The 19,221-nt window shown below is 48.4% G+C and overlaps 1 protein-coding gene across 3 annotated transcripts in view; it reads left to right on the top strand.

The window, feature by feature from the left end:
* The first annotated feature begins 2,883 nt into the window (after positions 1-2,883).
* Positions 2,884-19,221, top strand: part of CSNK2A2 (casein kinase 2 alpha 2) — a 31,687-nt gene continuing 15,349 nt past the window's right edge. For all 3 annotated transcript variants that reach the window (XM_007671987.4, XM_007671988.3, XM_039913411.1), the window contains exons 1-4: positions 2,884-2,987; positions 4,724-4,835; positions 14,386-14,487; positions 16,067-16,117. In XM_007671987.4, coding sequence (XP_007670177.1) covers positions 2,884-2,987; positions 4,724-4,835; positions 14,386-14,487; positions 16,067-16,117 — 369 coding nt within the window. The remainder of the gene's footprint in view (positions 2,988-4,723; positions 4,836-14,385; positions 14,488-16,066; positions 16,118-19,221) is intronic.

Here is a 19,221-nt window from a genome sequence, read left to right as displayed (position 1 = left end):
TCAGGCTGGCTGTGGGGTTGCGAGGAACAGGGTTCGAGGGGTGGAAAAACCTGAGATTCTGATTGTCAGTCGGGGGGTTGTGTTGACCCCAAGTTTCCTGGGATGCACTCGGGCGGTGAGATCAGTGCCGTGAGAGACATAAACGCTGGAATTACTATTGATAGGCTTGCCATGTGTAGAAAAAAATAAGGCTGAAAACACTATTTTCAAAGGAAATTTTATCACCCACAAACATGCTGTCCTCATGTGATCCATCCATTGGACGACTCAGAGCAAACCACCGAGCTTCTGCTGTCTGTTTCCTCTGATGAGATTACCGAGAGGGTGAAAACATTTTCAACTTTTTGGAAATGCGTTCTTTGTCAACTAACGGTTTTTATCAATTTGGTCTTTCGGATGAGAATCTTTACCTATTAGGGTGCCCTCGGATGGGGCTCTTTATAATCGGTTTTCCTATATGAAATGAATTTTTTTTAGGGATCAGAATATTTGTTATTAAATGTCCTCCTAGTCTTACCCCAGGATCAGTGTGGTATTTGTTATTCAATGTTCTCATAGTCTTACCCCACAATCAATGTGGTCGGCTAATCAGTGGCATTTATTGAGTATCTATTAGGTTCAGAGCACAGTATTAAGCACTTGGGAGAGTACGACAGACTGAAGAGAGAAGCAGCGTGGCCTAGTGGAAAGAGCCCGGGCCTGGGAGTCAGGAGGACCTGGATTCTAATCCTGGCTCTGCCAGCTGTCTGCTGCATGAGCTTGGACAAGTCACTTCGCTTCTCTGTGTCTCAGTTACCTCATCTGTAAAATGGAGATCCCTGCTGTGAGCTTCATGTGGGACACGGACTGCCTCCAACCTGGTTAGCTTGTATTCCCCTCTCAGTGCTTAGAACGGTGCTTGACAGATAGTACGTGCTTAACAAATACTATTATTATTTTGTCGCCGACGGGCCTCTCTTTCGGCCAACGCGGGACAGCAGCCCCGACCCACGTGGGCCCAGAACAGAAGGGCTGTGGTTTTCGGCCCCGGTCCCGGTCCCCACCGTGGGACGATCCATCCCGCCGGCGGCAGGACTCCGCGCCCGCCTTCCACCGCCGGCGCGATGCCTTCTTGCCGATGCAGATCCCCAGCAGCCTGCCGGATAGAAGACGACTTTTACTTTAACCAAACCCCGACTGGGATGGAGTGGGGTCCGTCGGATCCGGCAAGGAGTTCACCGGTGACCTTGGAGGCAGCGGTCTCGGTGGAGCGGAGCGGGTGGATGTCAGATGGTAGTGGGTCAGGAAGGGAAATGGAGGAGAGGAAGGGAAGGCAGAGGATGTTTGCAAGCCATTCGAGGAGTTGGGACAAAAATGGGAGCAGAGAGATGGCGCGATAGCTGGAGGGGACATTGAGATCCACGGGAGCCTTTGTTTTTTTAGGATAGGGGAAAAGCGAGCATGTTTTAAGGCCAAGAAGATACCATCAGAGAAGCGGAAGATGGAGGTCAGCGAAGGATGAAGAGTGGGAACAAGTGTTACTAATAATTGTGGTATTTGTTTAGTGCTTACACTTTATTGTACTAAATATCACATAAACAGATCAGACACAATCCGTGCCCCACATGGGGCTCGGTCTGAGGGAAATAGAACTGGTACTTTATCCCCGTTTTTCAGACAAGGAAACCGAGACCCAGAGAAGTTAAGCGACTAGCCCCAGGCCACAGAGGAGGTAAACGTTAGATCTGGAGTTGGAGCCCAGGTTTCCTGACTCTGCCTCTTGGCATTTTTAGGAGGTGAGAAGATAGTCAGTTGGGCTGTCAGCCAATCAGTCAGGTCATTCAGTTAGTCAGGCAGGCTGTCAGTCAGATCAGCCAGTCGGTCAGTCAGGCTGTCAGTCAGATCAGTCAGTCTGTTGGTCAGGTCAGTCGGTCAGGTCAGTCAGGAAGGCTGTTGGTCAGGTCAGTCAGTCAGGTCAGTCAGTTGGTCAGCCAGGCAATGTCAGGCTGTCAGTCATTCAGGCGGTCAGCCAGACTGTCAGCCAGACTGTCGATCATTCAGTCAGACGGTCAGTCGGTCAGTCGGTTGGCAGTCAGTCAGACTGTCGGTCAGTTGGTCGATCAGTCAGTTGGTCAGTCAGGCTGTCGGTCAGTCGGTCGGCAGTCAGACGGTTGATCAGTCAGTTGGTCAGTCAGGCTGTCGGTCAGTCATTCAGGCAGTCAGTCAGCCGGGCTGTCAGCCAGGCTGTCAGTCAGTCAGTCATTTAGGCAGTCAGTCAGTCAGCCAGGCTGTCGGACAGGCTGTTGGTCAGTCAGGCAGGCAGTCATTCAGTCAGGCTGTCAGTCAGTCAGTCAGTCAGTCAGTCAGTCAGTCAGTCAGTCAGTCAGTCAGTCAGTCAGTCAGTCAGTCAGTCGGGGTGTGAGGGCGGAGGCCGTGAGGAGCGCGCAGGCGCCTGGGGCCGCGTGAGGGCGGGTGAGGGCGGCGCAGGCGCCGTGTCGCGCCCGGGTCGCGAGTCCTCCGCGGCGGCAGGGGTCGCTGCGGGGCGGCGGCGGGCTTGGGGCGGCCTCTCTTGGCGCCGCCCCCCTTTTCCGGGTTTCCTCTTGCTCCTGCTCCTCCTGCCGGTGGTCGGCCGCCCGCCCGTCCGCCCGCCCTCCCTCCCTCCTTCCTTCCTTCCCTCCCTCCCTCCTCCTCCTCCTCCTCCCTCCCTCCTTCCTTCCCTCCCCGACGGCGCCGGCGCCAGCGCGGAGACGGGCGTCCCGGGGAGGCGGAGCCCCCGCACGGCCCCCCGCGCGGACCCCCGCGCCGCCGCCGCCGCCGCGCGCGCCCCCGCCGCCGCGCCCCCGCCGCCGCCCGCCGCGCGCCCCCGCCGCCGCCGCCGCGCGCCCCCGCCGCCGCCGCCCCGCCATGCCCGGCCCGGCCGCCGGCAGCAGGGCCCGGGTCTACGCCGAGGTCAACAGCCTGAGGAGCCGCGACTACTGGGACTATGAGGCGCACGTTCCCAGCTGGGGGTAAAAGCCCCGACCCTCCCCGACCTCCCCCCCATGTGCTCCGGGCCCGCTCCCCTCCCCCCCCCCCAAAATTGGGGTGACCCCCACCAGCCCCCCCCCCCCCTTCCTACTCATCATCATCATCATCCTGGTGTTGCTTAAGCGCTAACTGTGTGCCAAGCACTGTTCCCAGCGCCACACTCACACACCCAACCAGGCTCCCCCCCCTTCCCACTCATCATCATCATTATAATGATGGTATTTCTTAAGCGCTGACTGGGTGCCAAGCCCTGTCCCCAGCGCCCCCCACTCCCCCCCCAAAATTGGGGTGATCCCGACCAGCCCCCCTCTTCCTACCCATCATAATGATGGTATTTCCTAAGCGCTGACTGGGTGCCAAGCACCGTCCCCAGCGCCCCCCCCCCCCAAAATTGGGGTGATCCCGACCAGCCCCCTCTTCCCACTCATCATCATCATCATCATAATGATGGTATTGGTTAAGCGCCGACTGTGTGCCAAGCACCGTCCCCGGCGCCCCACACACCATCCAGAATTGGGGTGATCCCGACCAGCCCCCCTCTTCCCGCTCATCATCATCGTCCTCAAGATGATGGTATTTCTTAAGCGCTGACTATGTGCCAAGCACTGTTCCCAGCGCCCCCCCCCCCCCCAAAATCGGGGTGACCCGGACCAGCCCCGAGCCCACTTTCCGCTCATAATTATCATCGTCATAATAATGATGGTATTGGTTAAGCGCCGACTATGTGCCAAGCCCTGTTCTCAGCGCTGTGGGAGATACGGGGTGATCGGGTTGTCCCACTTGGGGCTCACAGTCTTTGCCCCCGTTTTACAGATGAGGGAACTGAGGCACCGACAAGCGAAGGGACTTGCCCAAAGCCACACGGGTGACGGAGCCGGGATTAGAACCCATGACCTCTGACTCCCAGGCCCGGGCTCTTGACACAGAGCCACGCAGGATGGGCGGGGAGGAGAGAAGGGCCGGGGGGTCTCCCCCACCCCGGGGGTGCCCAACGGGTTGACTGCCCCGGCTAGGTTTTCCCCCGCCGCGTGACCTTGGCCAAGTCATTTCCCTTCCCTACCTCTGTGAAATGGGCACTAAGCCGCCTTCTTTCTCGGAGCCTCACCCCCCTCGTCCATAAAATGGGGTCGAACGATCGGCCCCACATGGGACAGGGACGGCCTCCAACCTCATTACCCCGTAACCATCCCAGCGCTTGGAGCAGAGTTAAGCGCTTAACAGATACCCTAATTATGATGGCCCTCATCGGTGTCGTCGTTATTATCTAGGTTAAAGTATCTCGTGTTTGGCCCACCCTTAATAATCGTGGTTTTGGTTAAGCACGTGCTCTGTGCCGGACACTGTACTGAGCGCCGGGGTCCATTCGGGATCATCAGGGCAGACACAGACCCCCGTGGCACGTGGGATCTGCAGTCGGAGGAGGGAGGGAGAACAGGTGTCTCACCCCCATTTTGCAGATGAGGGGACTGAGGCTCAAAGAAGTGTAGCTTCACCTCCTCCTCCAGTTTGGGGGATGGGTTAGGTCGAGGGATGCTTGGCGAGACCGGGGAGCCTTCATTCAGCTCCAGTGGGAGTAATTCGTCGTTGGCTAATGCGGCGTTATGCCCCAGCACTCTTACCCCCGAAAGTGGTTAGGTTAGGTGGGCGGGGGGGAACAGACCCAGTCCAACACCCCCTCTCCCCCCCGTAGCTCATTTTCCTCTCTTGCCATCCACAGTAATCAGGACGATTATCAACTAGTTCGGAAACTGGGCCGGGGAAAGTACAGCGAAGTCTTTGAGGCGATCAACATCACCAATAACGAGAGGGTGGTTGTGAAGATTCTCAAGGTGAGTGTCTCGTCGATGGTCTCCTTTCACGCCTTTCCCCTTCTAAAACTGTAGAGAACTTAAAAGGATGAGTTTCCGCTCGTATTCCAGAGCGAGATCTTTCCCTCTCCGCCCCCTCATCGCCGGCTTTCCCTTCTTGGGCCCTTCCACCTCCCCCAAAAGTTACAGGCTCAGCTAGTCCTCTTCAAGACCCCAGAATTTTAGGAGCCGCCGCGGAGAATCAAACCCGCTCTTGCCCAGAAGTGAATAAAAGTCAAACCTACTACATGATGAAGAGGGGTTTGGGAGTGCGTGTGGGTGAGTGATGGTGATAGGGAAGGTGGGTGCCACCGAGTCTGATGACTTGTTCATTTTTCAGTTCTGGTGGAACTGACCTGAGGCACTGCCCAGTAGCTGTCTCTTGGAGTTGATTTTTATCCATTCTGGAAAGTTTGCTCCCTCCCTCCAGTTAACACAAGCGGCGCATGGACTTAGTCAGAGCTGGTCTAGACCGTGGGCAAATAAACAGCGGGTTAAAGCCACTTGGAAGCAAGTTTCGACTTTCCCACTGGTGTCTGCTTTTCTGTTTCCCCCAGTGTAATTTCCGTACGGTGAATTTCGAAGGAGAGTTTGGTTTGGCTTTTCTTTTTCCTTTTAGTGGTAATACGGCGATTCGTTGACTTTAGGCGGAAGAGCTTAATAGGTGATTTAGTGGCCCTTTCCTCATGGTGACGGGGACAAACCCTGGTCGACTGCTAGCTGAAATTTCCCAAAGAAGATTGGATTTATGCAGTAACTGTTGATGCTACAGTCTGCAATAAAGTATCTGCTGGACTCTCTAATGGTTCCATGGATCACCAAATGGAGGAACCTTACATTAGGGGGCAAGTACAGGGGAAAAAGCGGTGTCTTAACCCAAGAGCCTTCTGTTTTGTCATTTTTCCGCTGGCCTTCCCGGCGGCCAGCGGACTAAGGCTACGGGACGAGAGAGGCTTGGTGCCGTCGTGGTACTGCTGTGTTCGGCATCGTGGGTGAATCCGGTTTGATTTGCGGTCTCGTGCTCTCGCTGTCTGGGAATGCCGTGGGGAGGAATAATGTCACGTTGCTTAATGGCCACCCTTCCAGCCGATGAAGGAACCGGATCGAAGATGAGGAAAAGTGGGCTCCGGCAGGGTGAGGGGGAAGGGGAAATGGGTTATGGGCAAAAGATAGACGGCATATGACTTAGTAGTGGCTACCTTTGCCGAGCAAGGTGTGAAGAATTTTTATTTTTTTCACCTTTTGCATAAACCATGTAGATGCCGTTAATTGGCATAGCCTGTCGATAGGATAGGAAGTCGTTACGGTATCTACTGAGCGCCTGCGGAAAGCGGAGTGTTTGGGAGATGCTCTAGACACAGTCCCTGCCCACAAGATCCCGGCGCGGTCATCGGAGACAGACCTAGAAATAGTGTATGTGAACACACCCTCGCATACGCACACCCACCCCCGCGTGATGTGGGTGGACTTTCTAAGCTTAGTACAGTGCCTGGCATATACTAAGCGCTTAAATACCGTGAGTATGATTATACTTAAGAGCGAGAGGTGGCCGAAGGGTTGATAAGAATCAGGGCACTGATCGTTAGGCTGGGAAAGCTGATTCGAGGAGGTGGGGTTTTAGTTAAGGCTTCGAGAGCAGTGGGTAGGGCAGAGAGGGAGGGAGTGTGTGTGTTTGGGCTGAGGTCTGTCAGAATGTGTATGTGGGTGGTGGGGCTAAGGTCTGTCAGAGGGGTTGGGAGGGGCTGAGGTGGGGCAGGAATTCCAGGCCCTGGAGAGATGGAGATAGGTAGGGTTTTTGCAGTGTGGGTTGTTTTCTTTAACCAAAGGAGGAAACTCAGCCCTAAGAAACGTGACTTTCCTAAAGTGACTCTGTGAAACAGAGGTTCCCACCAAGTCAGTGGTACAAATTTGGAACAGCTGATTTCTCGGCGATAGGCTCTAGTCTCTAGACTAAACTATTAACAGTTGCTTAATTTAGTCCTAGATGATACACGGCGCAATAGGCCGAGAGCCGGATTCTCCACTTGAACACCGATTATGCCGCCTAAAGTTGTTCGTGGAGATGAGGGCCTTGACAACCACATTCTTGCCGAGGATTCTACTAGATTCAGTACTTTGGCTTTTCCTTTTACTAAAATTATGCCATGCCGTTTGTCTTGTTCTACCCAGATTTCTTTGCCAACTGTACTGTGGAAGCTTAGCAATAGCAGGTGGTTTTCATTGCTCTTATTTGGGGAGTTACCGCATCTTCATCTAACATATGCTCTGATAGCCAGATAGACCCATCGAGGTGTGTTTGATCCCCCTTTAATTTGTGTGGTATTAGATCAGAATAGCTTGTGGTCCAAAGGCAATTCTTGGCCTCCGTTTGTGATGCCTCTACACCTCAGCCGTGTTGAAGAACTTGCCGAATCTGGTACCAGCTCACATAATAGCCAAGAAGCAGCGTGGCCTACTGGATAGAGCCCGGGCCTGGCAGTCAGAAGGAACTGGGTTCTAATCCCGGCTCGGCCGCGTGTCTGCGGCGTGTCCGGTCACGGCGCTAAACTGCTCCGGGCCTCGGTTCCCTCATCTGTAAAATGAGGATTAAGACCCTGAGCCCCACGTGGGACGTGGCCGGCGTGCAACCCGATTTGCTTGTATCCCACCCCAGCACTTAGTACAGTGCCTGGCACGTAGTAAGCACTCGACAAATACCACAGTAAATAGAATATACCTTCCCTAAGGGTGGGGACCACTTCATTCAGTCGTATTTATTGAGCGCTTACTGTATGTAGAGCACTGTACTAAGCGCTTGGAATGTACAATTTGGCAACGGAGACACTCCCTGCCCAGCAACGGGCTCACAGTCTAAATGGGGGAGACAGACCAAAAAAACAAAACAAGTAGTCAGGCATCAATACTTCCTTCATTCTGCAAAATACTAGTACAGTGACTCTTACCTTAGAGCAGTCAGTGAGCTCTAGGTGTTAATGAACAAAAGAGATGAGTCTTCCTTGTGTTGCCGAATCGTTGTGTTACACATTATCTATAGTTGTGTCACAGCCATCTGGAAAACGTTAGGATTCTGAGAACTGATATGTTGAAAGCATCAGTAAAATTTCCTGTTTATCAGCAAGTGGAATTCTCTGGCTCCAGACGAAAGAGAAGAACTGCGTTGAATCAGTAACCAGGTTTTGGGGGTTTGTTTTATTCGTGGTTTCTGAGGGGAGAGGAGCACAGAAAGTCCTGTCAGTTTTGACAGGCCAGCCATTCAACTCCTCTCCCCCGTCATTCAGGGCGAGGAAGAAAGGGCAAAACAGGGATGCCGGTTTTGATATCTGTAAGGCTGGAAATTGTGTTTATGTCTGTTCCCCATCATTCAGGGAGAGGAAGAAAGGGCAAAACAGGGATGATGGTTTGATATCTGGAAGCCTGGATATTGTGTTTATACCAAGTGGAAGGAAGTTTTCGTTGTTATTATTTATGGGGTCCCACTGAATGTAGTTAAGTTCTGTACAGAATGTTTAGGAAAACACTGTCAAGGCCTCAGGAGTTTTCAATTGTGAGGCTGATTTATTTCCCTAAGTCCCAAGAAGAAGCTAAAGGGCAAGATCTTTTTTCTTTTCTTCTGAAAGCAAAATAGAAAATAAATGTACAGTGGCTTGGAAATTCTCAGTTTAGGTTGTCTGTGAATAGTCTCTTTGTGATTAAATGGCATGGGTGACTCAAACTTTCCAAAAAAGAATAAAAAAAACCTCTCTGTCCCGAGTCCTAAGAGAATGATTATCCCAATACAAGTGTTTTTGTGAGTGTGCTCAAATGGGCATCCTGACATATTTTTTTTTTTTTGACAAAGGTAGTTTGGGTCGGGCGGCGGGGAGGGTGGGCTCTAAAATAGCTCCTCTAATAGAAGGCTGAGAACAGCCGCGACTGTGTATCCGTGGCGGTGACTTCATAATAAGCTGTTTAAGGTAATCCAGATAACCTCCCTCTTCCTTACTGACGGCAGTTGATGTGCCTTTTTCTCCTTTTATTTTAACTTTTCCTGCAGGCAGGTCCTCCCCATCTTTACTTCGGCTGTAGTGCACAGCAGAGATGCCCTGCCATCCCTAAAGTAGTGTAACTTTATCGAAAATTGTTATGGCTTCTACTTTTCTTGCATTCGTAAAACTTGGGAGTGGAAGTTCTGTTGCAAAGGGAATGGGAGCCCGGTTTGTGTGGTTGCTGATCAACATTATCCTATGGAATAATCCTATGATGATAATCCATTATCCTGTGGAATAATAGCTCTTGGAAACAGCAGAGATTTCATTCGAATAATCTCACTTATCCTAGCCTCGTTGACCCCAGCGATGAATCCTGTTAAAAATCCTGCCGAGGCTTGGGTCGGCTGCAGGTCTCGGCACTGATCGTCCCAAGGGTCAAGAAAAAAATATCAGCCAGGCTCCAACACTCGCTCTTATAGTATTCCCTTGCTATTCCCTCTCCCTCTTTCACTCTCTTTCTCCCCTCCCACTCTGGGTCTGTAGTGGAGGTGGAAAGGTGATTGACCGTGGTGGTGATCCTAGCCAAAGATTTTTTCCATCCTTTCAGGACGCTTTTGTATGCGAGAACCAGTTATTTGTCAACTACTGCCAATCGATCACTGGTGTTTATTGAGCACTCACTCTCTGCAGAGCACTGTACTAAGCACATGGGAGAGTGCAGTACAGCAGAATTAGCAGACACGTTCCGTGCCCATAACGAGCTTATAGTGATTCATTTCACAGGAAGCAGCTTGGTCCGGTAGATGGAGCATGGGCCTGGGAGGCAGAAGGACCTGGGTTCTAATCCTGGCTCCATCACTTGTCTGCTCTATGACCTCGGGCCTCCCATCACTTCACTTGTCTGGGCCTCAGTTACCTCATCTGTAAAATGGGGGGGGGGGTTAAGTGTGGGGATCCCATGTGGGACAAGGGCTTGTGTCCAAACTGATTAAATTGTTTCTATCCCCTCGCTTAGTATAGTGCCTGCAACAGGGTAAGCTCTTAACCAGTATCTTCCCACCCCCCCCAAAAATTGAACCCAAATGTGAAGCACCCATTTGAGACGAAAGCTCCATTTCATTCTGATTAATCAGGAGTACGATCAAGTCCTTACTGTGTACTGAACACTCTACCAAGTACATGGGGAGAATACAACAGAATTTAGTACACAGGCACTTAAATCTCTGGTAGGAGGGAGCCGTAGAGGGTGTAAAATTCAACTTAAGTGTTTAGGTGGCTCGGGAGAGCTGAGTGGCAGTTGGAAGATAAGAAATTAATCAGGGAAGACCTGGAGGAGCTATGATTTCAGAGAGACTTGAAAGGTGGGGGAAAGTTGAGGCTGTACTTCTGAGATCACTCAAGTATGGTGGTTCTCCCTAAATGCCACTCATGCGCCTTCAGAACTGTCGGTGTATCCAACTTCTGTGTCCAGCCTCAGGGCTCAGCTTTGACAATACCTGAAGTTAAATATTTAAGAAATTGGACTATTCTGCCTCGCCGCTGTGGTTTTCATTGGTTTTCACTGCCCTAAAATCCATCCCTGTTCTCTGGCATCTAGACTGAAAGCTTGTTGCGGGCAGGGAGCGTGTCTGTTTATCGTTACATTGCTTCGGTTAACCAAGCGCTTAGTACAGTGCTTTGCACACAATAAGCACTGGATAAATACGATTGAATGGTATTTCATCCATTGACCACCTTCTCTCAGTATTTCTTCCAAGGCTCATAGCTGACGTTTAATACGTTTGAGTGGACACATGGGGCATCACCGTTTTCTGGAGTGGTCTTTCCAGAGGAAAGTCTCTGGGCTTCACTAGGGCAGGTGTAGTTGAATTATGCTATTAACTGCAACTGCTGCACGTGCCATGCAGTGCAGCCAGTTGGAGCCTGAATCATTCTTACACACATCAGCCGAGTGACCTGGGCTTGGTGGGAAGGGCAGGGCATGGTGGTGCCACTTGGCTGCCAAAAAACTGAATTCCGGCTCCAAACGGTTGCACAAGGAATGTCGTCGTCAGAGGTTTGGGTTGGTAGGCTTATGACTTGGAACTGTAAGCGGTGCCCTCTTAGTGGGGCAGTACTTGGTTTTTGCTTTATTTGGACTGCCCGGTTGGGCGGGAACAGGATGAATCCGTGTAAGTCGGGGCTCCCCATTGTCTGGAGTGGTTTTTTCCAAAACGAGCATCTTCATCTTCTTCAGTCTCTGCCCGATTGAAGAAACCCTCCCCGAACCTCTCCCCAAAGCAAGGCTGAAGACGAATGGCTTCGGTGGCCTACAAATGAGGTCGAATAGAATGGGCCTTAGTGACTTCTTGATGCTGTCTGGAGAAAACCATGCCTAGTCCTCAGCAGCGTACTACACCCAAGTCTGAGGTTTTTCGTAAAGATTGAGAGGGGAGGCGAAATTCAAGTCAGTTAAGGTAGAGGAAAAAAGTCAATTTTGCTTGGGTGGGAAGAAAACCGTGCCCAAAATGTATATTCTTAGGGCTGTTGCTGCAGTGGATCCGACTGGACTGAGCCCTACTGGTATCGGATCTACTGTCAGATTTAGTCAGGGATATTGTCACCATCTCATCTGAGCTGCCCTGCTGTATTCCTGGCAGCTAATGTTTACCATAGTTCCTAGTGATGAAATTAAGGCTCCTGGTGCAATCAGTGATTTGTTAGAAGTAGAGCAGAAGTTAACGCCTCGAGGGAAATTCTTTAGCTGTCTTTTAGCCGTGAACTCCACCCCTCTCCTCCACCTCTGTATTCCGTAATATTACTCCTGAAAAAGTGAACTGGAATAGCCTCTCCGGTTAACCTGTACTGGATCGTCATTGATTCTTAATGGAAGCAGTTCCCAGATAGTACACTCCAAAAGCCACTCTGAAATCGGGAACTGATGTTCATTTTCATTTCAGCTATTCACCAACTTTAGAAGGCGATTCAAGATAGGCAGAATAGTTTTAATACATTAACATTGTTTAGAAAACATCAACTTTCTCATTATTTTTTTTTAGCTGTGTCACAGACTTGCCTCCTTTCAGCACTGTAGTGCCACAAGGATCTTTTGTGTTTTGTTTTGTTTCTTTAGTTAACATTTAACTTTATGCTCGTTGGCAAGCCAAAAGAAAAGTCACTAGGTTGTTTCAGAAGATAGAGGTAGCAACCAGAGAAAATAGTTTCTGGGTTCTGTAGAATTCACAAGGTGGAAATATATTTGGAAACTTCCCGAAAAGTAGCTTTTCATTTTTAGAATCCATATTAAAATTGTGTATTTTGTTCTTCGGTTTTGACTCCAACGTGGATAGCAGATACCTATTGCTTAACGCACCATTTTACCTTCCCGAATTCAGCCGCTTTGAGTTAGGTATATGCCAAATTCCCATTGGATGGAATGGAAACATTTCTGTACCTTAAACAACTCAAACCAGACTTTCTAAACAGAGAAATTCGCTTCTGGATTGAGATCAAACATGGGAACTTTGCAGACAGCTTATGAAAATCTAGGATTAGAGTGGGAGCCCCTTTCCGACCTTAAAAATGGCAAGTATGAATGTGCACCAGTGTGCTGGATCTTGTTAGAAGGTTCAGGTTACACCTAAGTATGTGGGAAAAATCAAAAATCCTCCTTTTCCCGTATGGCACTGAGGATCCTCAGATAGGAGAAGTTGAGAGAAAGCGATTTTATGGCTCCCCTTGCTCCTCTTAAAATACCTTCTGTAAAGTTATTAATGAAATGCAAACTCATTAGCTTTCTCCATTCAGGCCCTATTCCATTTCATTTGGAAAATTACAGTTACCACTTGAACTCCCGTGGAGCCCATTTGTGGTTTGGGTCCTGGAGCATCTCCCAGGCTTAAAGGGCTGAGGTAAGCCAGGGTGGAGAGAGACAGCTTTGGATGGGGATTTTTCTTGTACAGCCCAGAGCCCCATGCCCCTTATTTTGATCTAGGGGAGCAGGGACAGAGTCAGGGTAGGCCGGCCCTGGCTCTGTAATCTCGCCATCCAGTGGATTCCAGCGTAGGTGGGTGAGACGTGGAAAGTGGGCAGACGAGTACATTTCCTCAGATTGACTTGGCCCCTTAGAGTTAGTAGAACGTCACTTCCTTGCCAAACGGGAACTCCCAAATCATGGACGTTCAACCTCCAAAACAACCACTTGAGAGAGAGAGAAGGTAGGCTTTTGGAGCTTATAAAAAAACAAAGTAGGTGGGAAGCGCAAGGGCCTCCTAAACCCGAGGGTGGGACGGGCTTCTCATTTCTCTTACGGTTGCTGGCGGAGTGTCCTCTTGGAGTTGAAGCCACGGTCTAGACATCCACAGATGCCGGCGCTCCCGTTCTCTCATTCCACCTGACCGTCGGTGAGATTTTTGGCTCCGGCGGCATCAAACGCTCATTTGCCGGTGTCGGGCCCATTTCCTTAGAGACATTTACATGTCTCGGTCTCAGACCGCTTTTTCGGTTCTGTATTTGGTGAAATTGCCCTGGTGCTGGTGGGACTCGAGCTCCACAGGAGGAGCCCAGTTAATGTGGGTGTCTTCCATAACCGTACGGATAGATTTTTAAATTTGTCTTTCTAAAGACCTTTAGCCCTAGCCACGAGGAAGACTAGAACTTGAAACACCTTCCCTCTCATACAGTTCTTTCAGCACTGAAGACTTCCAAGCTCCTGGAAGGTATCTTTGGAAACGTACCCTTTCCGCCAACAGTGGTGTGTTGGACCCTAAATGAGATCAAATAGCAGTTTTTTCCCCCCAATTCAGTGGTATATCAAAAGCCGATCTTCTCATTTGCCGATCCGATGTCTATTTCCATGGAAACTGGATCCAACAGAAGAGCTTAATGCGTCTGCCACTGACATTAGTTCCTAGACCTGGGGGAAAACAAATGGCAACAGGAGGTGGGAGTCAGCAGCTTAGCACGGTTTGAAAATGATTTCAATCCTCCAGCTTCCCGGTCCTTGTTGGGCAAAATAATGGCGTGTTAGCGAGTGAAGGGGCAAGTGTGTGCCGCCTCCCGTTGTAAATTTTGCCTTAAATGAATATAGGGTGTGCACCTGTTGGTTCAAGGTTCTAATGATGCCAGTAATCTCCATTTGGCCTTTCTATAACTGGGGAAATGTACATCATACTAGAGTTCTGTGGAGAAAACAAGCATTCACAACGGCATTCCAAACCTGCAGAATGCCCAGGGCATCATCAATTTAAGTAACTGGTGTTTAAGTCATTTCGGGGAGCAGTTAACGCTCCTCAAAATTAGTGTTTTAAACCATTACAATATGATGGGTGTTTGACATTAAGTACTCTGCACTTGTAGTTTTCTGTAAAGGATGTGGCCTTAAATGTAGAGGAAAAAAAGCCTTCCCAAGTTGGAGCCAACAGCTCCGAGAGGCTCCTCGGTTCTCTTCCGAACACCATTTGGTTTTCCACTTTAGACACGCTTTTTCCCTCGCCGGGTGCAAATGAATAAATAATCCATATAGCGTTGTGTACAGTATTAACTTCCAAATGAATCTCACGTCTAATTGCTCTTGTGTATTTAAGCCAGTGAAGAAAAAGAAGATAAAACGGGAGGTAAAGATTCTGGAGAACCTACGCGGTGGAACCAACATCATTAAGCTGATTGACACAGTGAAGGATCCTGTGGTAGGTGCCCCCCGTGTTTGAGAAACCAGCGCAGTCTTCCGGATCAGTCATCCCTTTAATCATTTGAGAACCGAATAGTCTTCCCAACGTTCAGAGTTTCTCCTTGCTGTATGGAATGGTAACCTACCTATGCTGCGAGGAATCCTTCTTTTTTTTTTTTTTTTTAGAAAAACCAACGTGATAAAGGATTCCAAGATTTCACATTTAATGAGTTGTTTGTGTTTAACCTTGACTTGAAATTAGTCTGCTTACCAAAAAAGCAGAGTGGTTGAAAGGATAAAATATCTGCTGTCCTCCGGTTTCAGTTGCATTAGGAAAGCAGAGTAAGCACATAACATACCATTTAAAAAACCAAAAAAAAAAAAAATCCTGATGCCTGCCTAATCCCAATTGACACAAGAAATACCCTCCATTCTCCTATGATACAGGGTTTACGTTCTTGGCATACATTGCGTTAAGGAAAACTCTGCCCTAAGTGGTGTCACAGTCTTGACTGTGACTTCTTCCAACATCACATTGTGTTCTGTCCAGACAGACGTGCGTTGCTGGAAGAGCATCTCTTAATGCCCCGGCCATCTTCTGTCCAAACACATAGAGGAAAACAAACACATGTTCCAGAAGACCCGAACCTAGTAAACCCCCCCGTAGATCAGAATACAATTTATTAGGCAGCATAAAAGTAGACTCTCATTATAGCCAGTTCCCCTATATTGCGGGTTTTCACAGCTCATTTTGGATAAAACGTGGTCGGGGAATTGGGAGAACCCTTCCGGCTGGAATGTGAAGCAGAGTGGCAGAAATAGCTAGAGGCCCGCTCGAAGCTCTGGTCTGAACGCGGGTCCTGAAGAGGAGTTTTCCTTAGCCCCGTATTGGTCCAGAACATCGCCCCAACGTTATGGGAGAACCGACCGCCACTAAATACTCCGTACTGGTACCCGCTTCTAATACCCTTTTGTCGTCTTTTTCGAAACATACCGTATCTTCTACGGAGTGGATTATTTAAAAGCGGTCTCCTGTAACGTAATGTAGATTGAAGTAGGGCTACTCTTCCAGACTGATTTCTTTGGTTCCCTCTTTAAACTCTACCCCCTCGCTTTGTTTAAAATCTGGTGTCCAGTAACCACCGGTAGCGTTTTACATTCTAGCTGATGGGTAATTAAATAAAAATAAAAATCCCTCGCTAGTCCCTAAACCTCTGGTGGTTGTCAAACTCCCCAGCTTTACTATGAATTGAGAGCGTAAGAGATGATATTTTAACTCTCCATTTATGGTCATCAGGCAGTTATAGGGGGAGGGAGGACGGGGAGAAAGTGCAAATCTCAGTGGGAGGTGCCAGGTTAGTGCTGCATGTGTGGAGAAGGCCGGCAGTTCTCCTTGGGTTCCCACTGCCGGGGCAGGGTAGATTTTTCTGATCTCCCGGCCGAACCCTGAGCCAAAATGAAAACTGCTAGAACTCTTAAGAGAAGAGCCAAGGCAATTGTTTTGATAGCTGAGTGGGATCAGGGGGCCTGCCTTTGTGGAAAAGGCTGAGTCTGCTGTTCTCGAGCCCGTTTTAAACAACGACTCTCCTTTCTTGCAGTCAAAGACCCCCGCTTTGGTGTTTGAATACATCAACAATACAGATTTTAAGGTGAGTATGTGTATTCTTTTCTTCACCTACGTGCAGTTACCGTGCACGAGTGCTCAAGATCTACCAAGTAGATCTCAAAGTAAGCGGGCCGTGGCTCATGGCTGGACAGAATTAGTCTGATGCCTCACAGCCTGCATTGGCAGCCAGACCCCAAAATGGCCAGGATTAACAAATAAACTAGAAAGTGTCCCATTATCCGTTCCGGTGACTGTTGAAACGGTGCATAAGATGTCGGAAAATGGGCACCGGGTGAAATCATTCCCCTTCTCACTCTCAGTATGGCAAAAGCTGTTGTGATGTGCCTTAAATCTAAAATAATCTCTTTGCGGTGATATTCTATTTATGGAAAGCCTGTTGGTAGAGATGGTAGCTTTGATTTGTATAGAAATCCTGCAGAGCTGGCACCAAGTGTTGATGACTAAAGGCTGATATGGTGTGCTATCGTGATAAATGATGCGTCAAAGTAAAGCACTCATTAATGTGTGTACACACAAATGACAAAAGGTGACCCATTTGGAACCACAATAGAGCTCCTTTCAGCTTGAATTAAAATTTATTTTTGAATTAGAGTAGTGTCCCTAATTTTAGATCTCCAGAGCTATCCTTCCAGAGGATTGCCATGTGGGATGGGATGGAAGGGAGGGCGTGGTGCAAAATTTAGTGTCTGGGTTTTGGCTGTGTGAGGAGTCAGGGATGATGCAGAAAATTAACAATTCAGAAATTTCTCTATTCATTCAGTCTTATTTATTGAGCACTGAACTAAGCACTTGGGAAGAACAACTCAGCAATAAAGAGAGACAATCCGTGCCCACACTGGGTTTACAGTCTAAGAGGCGGGAGACAGACATCAAAACAAGTAAACAGGTGTCAATATAAATAAATAGAATTATAGGTGTATGCATATTGGGTTTGTTTTGGGGTTTTTTTCTTCTTGAATTCTGGATAACAAGTTTTGCAAGAAAAACAGTGCACGTTTTTCCTCACGTAACTTCTGAGTCATAACCTTTTAAAGGTGAATTCAATTTTTTACATTGAATGGGTGAAGTGCAGTTTTACTCAAGTGGGAGAATTTTCCTGACTAGATCACTAGTCCAGGTGATGGTGCAGGAGGAGGAGGCCTTGTTGCTGTCCTGAAAACATAATCTGTATTTAAAACATAGTCTCCCACAGAATAAAGAAACGAAATCTGCCTAAATCGGGCCCTCACGGGATCCCTCCCCAGCAAATCCTCACTCTGGGATCTGGAGTTTCTCCCACGGTCCCTTTGGACCGATGCTAGATCATCTCCCCCACCCCCACATTTTGCTACTTAATCTTTCCTTGGGCTTGATTGGTGGGGCTGGTTTGGGACTTGATATTTTATAACAGGCGAAATTTGGGCGGGGTGTGAATTTTCCTCATTTAAAGCCATTCAGGTTGCAGTTAATGCTTGAAAACTTGTATAATCAGCTCCCTCGGGGGAAGAATCTGTCTTGTTAAGTTAAAAAGAAAGTTTAAACACTGAGGTTGCTTTGGCACTACATGTTGTTGTATTGAGTAAAAATGACCGTAGCTAAGGAGTCCTATCAACATGCAGTGCTGGTTATATGATGCTTTGTTTTATGTTTTTATTTTGGAAGGGGATCTCTGCAGATTCACTGGTACAAGTCACTTAAATTCTCTGGACCTCAGATACCTCAACTGTAAAATGGGGATTAAGACTCTGAGCCCCGTGTGGGACAGGGACTTTGTCCAACCTGATTGGCTTGTATCTATGCCAGCACTTTGAACAGTGCTTAGCACTTGGGCAGATACTAAGTGCTTGACAGATACCATGAAAAAAGGTACAGATTTAAGTTCAAAGTTGAGGCTTTGCCAATAATTTCCTATTTTAAAGGGATCTTTGTGGTGTCTCATGTCTTGCCCAAGTGCGTCTAGTTGTGAATGGAACAAGAATGCTAAGCAAGTCGTCTTCTCTCACATTCATCACATAAAATGCCCTCTTAACTGCTGATATTAAGGAGGAAAGTGAATAGAAGGTGGGAGGTAGCTGTTCTTCCCTCCACTTCCTCCCAAACGCTTTCAGTGAATGAAACTAATAACCCAGTGCAAACTTGTTGCTGAACTGAAGCGTCAAATTGAAAAATTAGGCATTTGTTCTCTTTCTTAATTTATAATTAAATTTAGGACAGTATCATTAAATCTGGGGCAATGAGGGGATTTTTTTTTCCTTTCCTTTAGCCTCTTAATCGACGAGCGGCTCCTTTTTGCCTTCAGTCATTCTGCCCTAATAATGACAAACAGAAGTCCATCTCTCAATACCCTCCAAATGGTGCCAAATAGAAAAAGCACCCTAAATAACATTGCTGCCTCTTGGTAACGGACACTTATAATTAGCGCATTGACAGCTCAAGGACATTTATTTTTAAGCCCCACTCAGTTTACAACGATGCCTAAGAAAAAACCGACATGGCTTGGGAAGAAACGTCTGTAAGAATGAAATCGACAATATTAAGAGTGATAATAATAATTGTGGTATTTAGGGGCTTTGTGCCAAATTCCATATTAACCGCTGGTACAAGACAAGGTGGACCCAATCGCTGTCCCTAATCACCCCACAGATATCCATTTTTGTAGTTTATTTAGTTTCATTAATGTCTGTCTTCACCTGTAGAATGTGAGCTCACGTGAGAAGGGAATGTGTCTGTTCACTTTCGTACTCTCCCAGGTGCTTTGAACAGTGTTTCGCACAAACCCTGAGCACTCAAATTCATCCATTCAATCGTATTTATTGAGTGCTTACTGTGTGCAGAGCACTGTTCTAAATGCTTGGAAAGTACAGGTTGGCAACAGAGAGAGAGACAGTCCCTACCTACGATTGAATGAATGAATGAATTTTCTCCCACACCAGTGTGTTTCAACTGCCTCTTCAGTCTGGGCAAACGACCCTTTCACTCGGGCAGCCTACTTGAGGCTCAGCCTTGAGGGGTCACGCTGATTCTCGGATTTAAAGTCAATATCACTCCCCTGAAGGAGAACTAGTCTGCCCTCAACTCTAGACTGTAAGCTCCTTGTGGACGGGGAATGTGTCCATTTAATGTTGTTTTGCACTCTCCCAAGTGCTT

This window comes from Ornithorhynchus anatinus, chromosome 11 (genome assembly GCF_004115215.2).
Source record: "Ornithorhynchus anatinus isolate Pmale09 chromosome 11, mOrnAna1.pri.v4, whole genome shotgun sequence".
Classification (NCBI taxonomy): Eukaryota; Metazoa; Chordata; class Mammalia; order Monotremata; family Ornithorhynchidae; genus Ornithorhynchus; species Ornithorhynchus anatinus.
Note: the sequence above shows the minus strand (reverse complement) of the source record. Positions and strands in the feature narration are given on the sequence as shown.